General features: G+C 46.7%; 1 protein-coding gene across 1 annotated transcript; it reads right to left on the bottom strand.

Moving 5' to 3' along the window:
- Nucleotides 1–889: 889 nt before the first annotated feature.
- Nucleotides 890–9,443, bottom strand: LOC146182985 (uncharacterized). Its single transcript, XM_084608680.1, has 3 exons — nucleotides 9,330–9,443; nucleotides 4,910–5,200; nucleotides 890–1,486 (listed from the first exon to the last, which is right to left on the bottom strand). The coding sequence occupies exons 1-3, from the start codon at nucleotides 9,420–9,422 to the stop codon at nucleotides 1,253–1,255; spliced, it is 618 nt and encodes a 205-aa protein (XP_084464806.1). The 5' UTR covers nucleotides 9,423–9,443; the 3' UTR covers nucleotides 890–1,252.
- Nucleotides 9,444–9,791: the final 348 nt, after the last annotated feature.

Below are 9,791 nucleotides of genomic sequence, written 5' to 3' on the forward strand. Positions count from 1 at the left end.
AATAATATTAATAAAAATTTGTTTACAGGAAAGGAAAGGTGCAGTATCTGTGACACTTGTTATGTGGACTGATTTATTTATTTATAGGAAGGGAAAGGCGTGGTAACTGTCTCACTTATTTTCTGTGGACACCGCAAACGCGCCGTAAGGGAAGGGAGGAAGGTGGGAGTGAAAGTGGAAAGAGTGAAAGAGGAGCCGTAGTGGAGGGCTACGCAGTAATTTCGACCACGTGCGCTGACATCGCAAAGCACACGGACGCCTCTTCGTTTCTCCTCCATCGAAACGCAGCCACCGAGGTCGGGTTCGAACCCTTGTTCTGTGGACACTTTACCCGCGCCGTAAGGGAAGGGAGGAGGCTGGGAGTTAAAGCAGAGAGAGAAAGAAAGGTGTGCCATAGTGGAGGTCTTCGGAGTAATTTCGAACTGCTGGGGATCTTTAATGTGCACTGAGATCGCACAGGTTTCAGTTGAGCCCACCGGTAATAAACTGCTGGTGTAAGAAGTTCGGTATAATTCGACAGAAATCGCTGCGGAATCAAGTGCAGATGACGAAGCCGATGGGAACCCGTCCCACTCTTCGGCGACCGATATGAAGTCTACAGCGGGTGTTTGAAAATATGCGTCCCAATTCTTGGTTTGGGATACTTTTATAAGCGTACCAGAAGGCCTACAAGGTAGCTGAAAGTGGAGGTCTTTTGGCTTAGGCGCTTAGTTCCACTGTAAAAAGACCAAACTTAATAATGTGTAAAGTACTGCACAAGTTTTCATTAAAATAAAGTTGATTTTAAGTTAAGGTAATGTAGCCCATCGCCGTATCAACACTCCCGAAAATCACAACTTTTATAGTTGCGCATATTTGCAAATGCACTCCTCTTAGTATTGCAGTGCGGATCATTCGTAGAATAACTACGTTGAAGGAGTCTGAACAGTTCTTTGAAACTGTAGAACCTACGAATTTACTGTTACGGCTGTTCTCCACAGAGGGCGTTGAGCGAAATAGGAACACAAGACATTTTTGATAATTTACTGACCGGTGACAAACAACGAGCACTAAACATCTGCTGCATGGAAAGAATAACAGGAACCTGGCAGCCCACAGTCTCCATGTTGCTTGGTGTTGTTGGCGGGGCTCAACGCTCAGGCATGGGAATTTACGGAAATGAGCAACTAAGAAAGAAAAAGAAAAAAAAATGGGCGAGCAAACAAAATAACCAACACATAAAGAAACAAACATGCAAATAACAAAAAAACAGTCACATTGGCGACTCGCTGCGTCGCACCGCGTAGTACTGCTTCTGAGATGAGTTAAACTTCCAAGCCGAAGCACGAAGCTCCAGAAGTTCCAACAGCATGAGCCGCACGTTCCGGGGGGACCGCCGGTCGAGGAAGGCAACCCGTAAGCATTCCATTAGAGCACCCATGCGTCGAGGGGCGACTCGGTCAGCGATCCGCCCCGCTGCTTTTAGCACGCGCTCGAGACAATCCATCTGCGGGTAGAAGAGAGTTTCATGTGAAAAGACAAGCGACACTCTTTCGAGCCTGCGCCTAAATGCTTCAGGCAGCCCATCTCACTTTGCCAAAAGTAACCAGGTTGCTCCGAAGGCAAGCGGGCGGCCGTGTGGCGGCGCTCGCTGTGGCTTATCGGTGCTCGTCAGCTCCGAGGTTACAATAGCTGACGTAACTTCACACCCTCACTGTCGACCGTTGGAAAATAAAAGCTAGATGCGTATGATGTGCCGGCTGCGGTTTGATCTGTGCGAAGCTTGGTTGTGCCCAGCGAGGGCACTCAGTATGGTGACGGGGCTATTCGCTCTTCTCGGCAACTTCCCTGAAGCAGATATGTTGCGTTTCTCGCTAAATAATTATATGTGCTTGTGTTCTGTGATCCGCTGCTGAAACGCACCACCAGTATTGCGCTTTCCTGCGTGTGTGATGCGCCTGTGCATTAAAGAATGATAACGCACGTCGAAATTTAAATATGCTTTCTCCAAGGTGCCTTGCGTAGTGCCACATTACCGGTCGTAACTCCGGTACAAAGATATGGGAAAGGTTGTGAACCCTTTCAAGCCACCTTATCTCTCTTTTAAGCGTTCAAAATTGTATTAGCCCCTTGAGGAGCCTGTTCAAAAATAAGTGCAATGATTGATTCTAACAAATTTTTGCATTTGCTTGTAGGTAAGTTTTGGTTTAGGTAAGGAACTAAAATGAAACCTTCCTCGCGCTTAGCCATATTATATGCATGATTCCTTTCTCGTTCCCGGAACACTTATTTCAGGGCGACACTGTCTGGTAAACGTAGCACATATTCGTCATAGAAACGAACAAGAGCTCACCCTGTCTACTATCACCTGCTTTTCTGTTTTCCACAGTTGCCGAAAAGAGCGAATAGCCCGTCGCTATACTGAGCGCCCTCGCTGGGCACAACCAGGCTTCGCACGCGTGAAACCGCAACCCGCACATCATACGCGCCTAGATTTTATCATTCAAGGGGCGAGAGTCAGGGTGCGAAGTTACGTCAGCTGTTGTGCCCTCGGAGCTGATGAGCACCGATAAGCCACAGCGAGCGCAACGCCGCCACATGGCCGCGTGCCTGCTCCGCCAGCCTTCGGAGCAGCCTGGTTACTTTTGGCAAAGAGGGTACGTTTCACTCTCTATGAAGGCAGGTACTGTTATAAAGTTAATCTTACACCTCAATGCATTGTCACATGCGGCGCTACATTTAGCTATGCCAAGCTGTTGTCCACACAGCAAATACAAATTATCAGCGGGCCTACAATGAGAAAATGACTACCCATTATCAAGATGGAATCCTACAGGGAGGCAATAAAATCCTACAGGGAGACAATGAATGTGTTTTAAAGAGAGCTTGAGAAGTAGGCGGCTCGGCGGACAGACACACAGAGAGTGCGCCTCAGCCTTCAGCGGATATAAACAGAAACATATTCAAGCAAAGTGATGTAATAAATGTGACCGACTAGGGAGATACACGAAATAGTGCGTGAAGAATAGGGCCTACGTCACAAAATACGACGTTGTTTGGTAATAAAGGGCGAAATGAGCTTATTAAATATTCATTGCCTTAGTCTAGAGCAGAAGTAGAAAGTCCTGATTCGACTCCGGCCTGAACGCCCAGCTCAGGTTAATGACCCGGGCCAGAGCGCCTGGCGTTGAAGTCCAACTGGACCAGGAAGCCAACCATAACACGCCTCCGCCCCATATTCCCTAAATGTTTTTCATCGAAACAAATGTTTTTAACACTACTGAGGGACACTGCCTGTACTGCAAAAAGCTAGAACACTGTTGTATGCTAGATTTACACTGCAGTTTGCATGACTTGGTAATCGACGCAAATATCGAGTGCTTACATAACAATGACCTCAAACGATTTAAAACACAAAAATGAATTTGCGAACAAGGAATGCATGCCTTAAGTGAAGAACAGAATGACAATCGCGAGGCTTTGGCAGATGGTAGAATCGTAAGCTCCGCCAACCTGCCCCGAAGACTATGCGATGTATCCTATGAACGGTGAATAATGGGCGGCATTGACGAAGCCAGGAGCAGATAAACACTGATAGCGTCTATTTGCTTTCACACTCAACGGTGGGCTTTTGAAGATATAAGTAATATTAAAACAATGTAACAAAATCTGTGTTTTGCCATTTTATAGAAAACGGAAATGGTCTACGCTCAAGCAACGAGTGCAGATCCTCCAAGGAAGGATGCGATGCAAGGGATGCTTCGAACGTGCTGAATTTGTAAGTGAGGCAATCTCCTTAATACTGAATAAAAGCGGACGGTGGGCAAAAGATTTCTAACAAGAAGAAAAATTACCTGTGGTTTAGCTGGTGGTTAAAATTACACGAAAAATATCGGCATGGCTACGCTAAGGTTCGGCTTGAAAATAAATACATGGCTTTTGCACATTGCAGTTTACTCTATGGTTTCAGTTTTATTTATCCTTAGGGGGCATTTTGAGCACTCAAGTTTTGACCATTAAAATAAACTAAATTAGCTACTAGCCAGCATATAAGACCCCGCTTTAACTGAGATGTATGAACGAGCTAGGGATAACGTGAATGTAAAGGGTTTGCCAGGCTGATTGTGATATCACCATCTCATATGAAAGGAGAGGCCCGAGTTAGTAGTTCCTGCCATAGGGGTTGTCAGAAAGCCCTACGTCCGGTTAGTGCTCGGCCATGTCAACTGCCAGCTACCGCCTCCCACGACCTCTTCTTCTAGCAGTTGCTAGGCAACGGATCAATGTCAGTGCGACAACGGCCAAGGTGCGACCACGAAGAAAGTGCGATCACGGCGAAGAGGCGAAGTGGCTGACGCAGTATAGCCCTCGCCACAAAAAAAAATATTGAAAAACATTGATGTCCTTTTTTGAAAAACATGTACTGATAAGGCTTCCCATTTCCTTAGTTGCCATGTTTGTATCAAAATAATTATATCCTGGCCGCTACCACCTACGGTGTGCGTTTGAGTTCACCGTTCGTCATGCTCTTTTATTCCATTGCAGCCTTAGGCTGCGGAGCTAAACAGAATGTCAAAACAAAGCTCAGCCTATTCTAGGGGAGAAGAGACGAGAAAGAGCGCGGAAGTTAAGCAATGCTCTCATAATAAATATCGCCCTACTACAACTAAAGGTTTCAGCTTTGAACTTAGAGGGATGTTAGCTCTTGAACCCAGGCTCGAACTCTAACCGTCAAGATGTGCTCGACAGTATTTTACGATACCCCATAGATGGCACACAGTCAGGAGGTGCCCAAAAACTTGGAGGTTGCACTGTGCGTTTGTGGTCGTACTTCGAAACGCTGGCGCGAAGGATTTAAAGCCTGCGCCAGACTTCGGCAATGGCGTGAAAGCTACCTCCAGTTCTTTAAGAAAGACGTGCGGATACAGACCTCTCCGGCTTCGTCCTGGCCAGGAGATTCTAACATGACCTGGCAGCTGTTGCAAAGCAGCGCCGCCATGCAGAAAGCCCTGCCCGGGTGCTTCATGCAGCCATCCCTCCTCCCGGTTGAGGTCGCCACGATTTCAGCCACGAAGCGGACATACGAAGTCCACTGGTAGCTAGCCTTCGTGGTTCGACAATCCTGTGTCCCTGCATGCCTAGGCATCAAGACCTCCCGCCTGTCGAACCATTCTCGGCACGTTACCAGGAGGCATTCCTCGAAAGCGTCGCTTTTCACCTTCTGCATCAATGAACAGAGCATAGAAGCATGTTGAAAAGTTTTATAACTGTGGGAATATGCTCCCCTTTAAATGACTTCTATATCGTTTTCACACAGTTTTCATATAACACATATATGGCCATACGGAATTGGCATACTCCAATATCCATAGCTCATATAGTCCATATTCCCTCTACATGCTGCATATGCTGTCGATATGTTCCGTATTCAAAACAAAATTATGCGTCGGATCACATGGAAAGTTTCACTAGCGAATTCACAGTTCTTCTCTGGTGGTTTGTCTGGTGTACGAAAAGCCAGTCTTTTAATGCAGAAGGCCATTTGATGGCCACATATACCCTTCATTGGCTATGAATTCTTGTCCCGCCTGTTCGTCTAGTCAACGACGAAACTAAACAAAATCAGTTAGACGTTTCAATGGTTCCAGGTTAGATTCCCGTCTCACCTCCATACCTCAAAGTATCTACCCGCGTTGACAGTCGGGTGACCACGTGGCGTCGCGTAACAAGTGCCCAATTAGTGTCCAATCATTATCACCGGTCAACTGGCACCTGCCAGCGGAATGGTCATTTTTTGCTCACAACGCTAACAGCGCTATGCTTTGTAGAACGAGGCATTAGCGATGTCACTTAAAAAAATAATTGAACACTGCATGGCCAAGTTTAGCTACTTACTTTTAATAACGTCAGATGACACCCCACTGTCCTGCTTTTGGCGCTTTAAGACCAATTATCCGAAATTAGGTGCCTCAGCGGATGTTCTACTACACCGTAGGCTATCTCTCATCCACTTTGTAGGTAAAAAATGCACCTCGCGCGCTGTTCTCACATAAGGCCACAGTAAGCGTCAACATGTAATATTAATATCCAATATACGCGGATAACAGATAGCACGAACATGAACGCGATCACAAATAAGTTGAACTCCAGTTTGTGTTTCGTTTTTACCAATTTACATCTATACGATGTTTTGAATTTCCTTGCACATTTCAAGCGAAGACGGAATGTAAAAACATACATAGATCACGAACAGAATGTAAGCACTAGTAATATGTTGCATCATGGCGAAGGAAGAGGAAGCAGCGCAGAACGTTTGATCTGCACGCAGTCTATTGGCCTTCATGGTTTTGTTCGTCTTGAGCAGCTGGTAGTCGCCGCCTGATGATGGCCTGTGACCTTCATGTTTACACGCCGCCATACCTTGACGGTAACAACCCTAACAACTCGCCCGACACTTCACCTCCACCTTAAAAGGCATGGCGCGATATTGTAATGCCTCCCGTCGACGACTGTTCTTGCTGATCATTGTTGCTGCACAACTAGTCCGATAATTTTTTAATCTGAAATTCTTTATTGTGCTCATATTTTATTATGGATGTGTTAGCATACGCTCGTAAGCTGCCCAGTTAAGTCAAATATAAGCCGGCATGCATATTTATAAAGCGCTGCTTTAACCTGATGGAGGTGCATGGAGGGCTTAGAAACAGTACGCCTTATTCATTTGTAGGAGGCCTTGAAGGCTTTGGACTTAAAAATGATGCCACGCGAGCATTGCTGTAGGACGACGAAGCTTGTAGGGATCAATTTACTGTAACCTTTGCCTCGTGTCGTCCCGATGGCGTAATAGGGTTCCCATCAGCGATGCGGATTAGCGGGCCAGCCTAAGTGGATGTCACTTTCTTGACCTGGGTGGCGAACAGTCCATTGATGAAAGAATAGGCAACTCTGGTCCGAAATAGTCAGCCCACTAAGGCAGTAACCTTGCGGCCGTCGATATACACTTCAAGGTCACTTGTTCGCGTCCTTGCGTTGCGCGTGGGCCTTGGTGTCAGATCTGATCTCTTCAGGTACTAAGGTAGCGGCCGGGGCGCAGCGTTGTTACTTCGCGGGGCGTCACCATGGAGTCAGGTCGTGTCGTCGTGGATGCTTTCGTCGTGCGCAGCGGCGATGTAAATCTTGCAGCGTCGTCAGTGACGGAGGATCTTCTTTAGTTCGCCATATAAGAACCTCGCCTCAGCTTCTTTGGACGTAACGGCGACACGGTGACAAACCTGCCTCTGTATGGCGACTGGGTGGGATACCAACGGTTTCGTCACTCTGCCCTGAGCAAAAAGTTCTCGATTTCTTCTGGTCGTTCGCCAGGACGGGGTCTTGGGGTGTCGATGTGAAACGGCGCAGGCCGGCGCGTCTCTACGGGCAGTGCGTAGAAGGTGGCCTGCCACACGGCAGTGGAAGCATAGCGAGCGGTTGTTCGCAGTTCTTCCAAGCGTCGCACTTCCTGGGGCTTGAGGATCGTTCGCTGGCTTGGTGACCAGGGGCTAAGGAATGTCGTTCAGTACGTTGTGGGGGTCATAGAAGGTCTAGCTGGAACGCAGGACTGCATAACACAGCAGCTTTATTCACAGCAGTGGGTTCTTCCATCGAAGCAGTTGCAGCCGTGGCTTGGGGAACGTCCAGTGCCAGCTGGACTTATTCAAGCACGACGTTCGTAAGAGTCGCTATTGGGATCAGTTGGGACGATGGGAGAAGTCGTCGCAATTCTTAGAGGACGAAATCGCGGATAACTTCCCCATAGCTATCTCCGCATGTAGTAAGGCGTCACAGTGCCCTGTAGAGAATACTTGGATTGACCAGTTGTAGTCGTGCGTCCTTTGTTTTGAAGGTCGTATTTATATCATCTCCTTTCTGACAGAATGCCGTCATAGTCTTTGGCGACTGGTGTACAGGAAAGGCAAAACGTTGGCCTTTTACACCGCGCATCAGGAAGTTACTCTCCTTGATCATGTTAAAATCGGCCCGGCGGAAGAGATGCTTCATCTCTTAAACGTAAGCAAGGATAGACTCACTTGGGAGTTTAATCCTGGATTGAAGGAGATACAGCGCTCCTTCTTTTTATATAACACTTTAAAACGCCTTCAAAATCCGCGTCTTAAACATGTCTCAATTATGCGAAGAAGCTCCAGGATTTTCACTCACACTCGCGCAGATTCGTGAAGTGATAAATGCACTTGCCCCAACTTGTCTGTGTCATCCCAAGCGTTGAATGATGTCACTCGCTCGATAACGTCAATCCAGTCTTCCGAGTCTTCATCTGGCCGTCCTTGTAGGCTGAGGGGAGTCACGGGTCTGGATGATGACAAGAGGCTGTGCCTGCTTGGGTGGTTCCGTCTACGGCGGCATGGTCACGTTGTTAGGGCGGCATAGTCAGGTTGTTTTACGCCCATTTATTCCTGAATTACGCTTGAATAAATGAACACGAGTTACGAGCTATTTCTTTGACCCACTCTGCACGCTTCGTTTCTCTTAACGTTACATCCATTTGTTTGTTTCATAGCACTCTACGTTGTTTACATCTTCAGTAGAACCCTTTCTGTTAGCATTTATATAAAGTGCAGTAAATTGGTGCATATTTTGAGTATAAAGCGCCTCAACTATTCAAAAGACTCCAGACGATGTCTAACTATAGCAGTGTCTGTCAAATGCACGTCGGAGTGTTATAGCTGGCGCTCCTGTATAATTTGCCCTGAGTAGAGCGCTGCTCAGCTATTGCAATATAACTTGTTAATCTTAGAGTTATAAATCCAACTTCGCTCCAAAAGAACATGTATCGGGTAGAAAGTACTTGTGGTAAAAGCAAGCCTGGCGAGAGATGGCTCCCATTGAATAGGTTTCACTAATGCACCTGTTCAACTGACACTATCTCGCATATCATGTGATCGCTCATCTTAGAGTGTCACTTTTCCAGGTCGAGGTCGTTACTGATGGTCAAGCGGAGATTCCTGGGTCATCTACCAGTTTAACTTAGCAAACAACACAGGGCAAGCCTTGTCGTGAAAGAGACTAAGTCCCAATTCAACCTTGACTCAACTTCAAGGTCAGCGGAATGGAACCGACGGCCCCCGAATTTGTGCCTGGAGCAGTAATACTACAATTCCAAAAGCGCTGAAAATTGGTTGGAACGCAAAGCGGAACTTCCAAAGCTGTGTTTAAAACCTACTTTTGCATTCTATGTCAAAAAGGCAGCGTTTTCATAATTCCTCGTTGCAGCTACATCAATAGCCTCTCTGATAATCGCTGAATGTACACGAAAACGTTTTGAAGTCAGTATTGCTGTCACTCATGAATCTTACCTTGATGATGGAAGCACAGAAGTGTGCTCCCGCCTCCGCTTTGCCAGCCTCATCAGTTGACGCTTGTAGGATACTTTGTACTAGGACTTCCATGTCCTCTGGTTGCAGGTTATCTGGCTCTGCGCAAAGAATGGTCCCGCAAATTCCCTCAGTGTAGAGGTAGTGCGAGGCAATGGAATTAAAAGAAAACTACGCACATAACATACATGGTGATTAAGTCGGAGCAGATCTTGCCACTGCATTTGGCTACTCTATAAGTGAAATGCACATTGAAGCCTGGTGCTCATTTATGTAATGAACAGACCCTAAAAGAGAGAATGCGTTAATTAGAAGCACTGTCTTCGTTGTCGCGTGAGCTAGTTGGTTCATCATAACCATCATCATCAGTCTGAATACACGCACTTGAAAGCAATAGTCATATAACTCCACTGTCTGTTCTAGCTGCATCCATGTGATCCCCGA

Source organism: Amblyomma maculatum, chromosome 7 (assembly GCF_055883805.1).
Source record: "Amblyomma maculatum isolate TAMU_Amacu chromosome 7, ASM5588380v1, whole genome shotgun sequence".
Classification (NCBI taxonomy): domain Eukaryota; kingdom Metazoa; phylum Arthropoda; class Arachnida; order Ixodida; family Ixodidae; genus Amblyomma; species Amblyomma maculatum.

Excerpts from the sequence above, each read along its gene's own strand:
- LOC146182985 (XM_084608680.1), bottom strand. The coding sequence starts at position 9,422 with ATGGAAGTCCTAGTACAAAGTATCCTACAAGCGTCAACTGATGAGGCT. Across the intron at positions 5,201-9,329 it reads TCTGTGCTTCCATCATCAAG|AAGGTGAAAAGCGACGCTTT; the intron begins GTAAGATTCATG and ends TCATTGATGCAG. Across the intron at positions 1,487-4,909 it reads GCCAGGACGAAGCCGGAGAG|ATGGATTGTCTCGAGCGCGT; the intron begins GTCTGTATCCGC and ends TTCTACCCGCAG.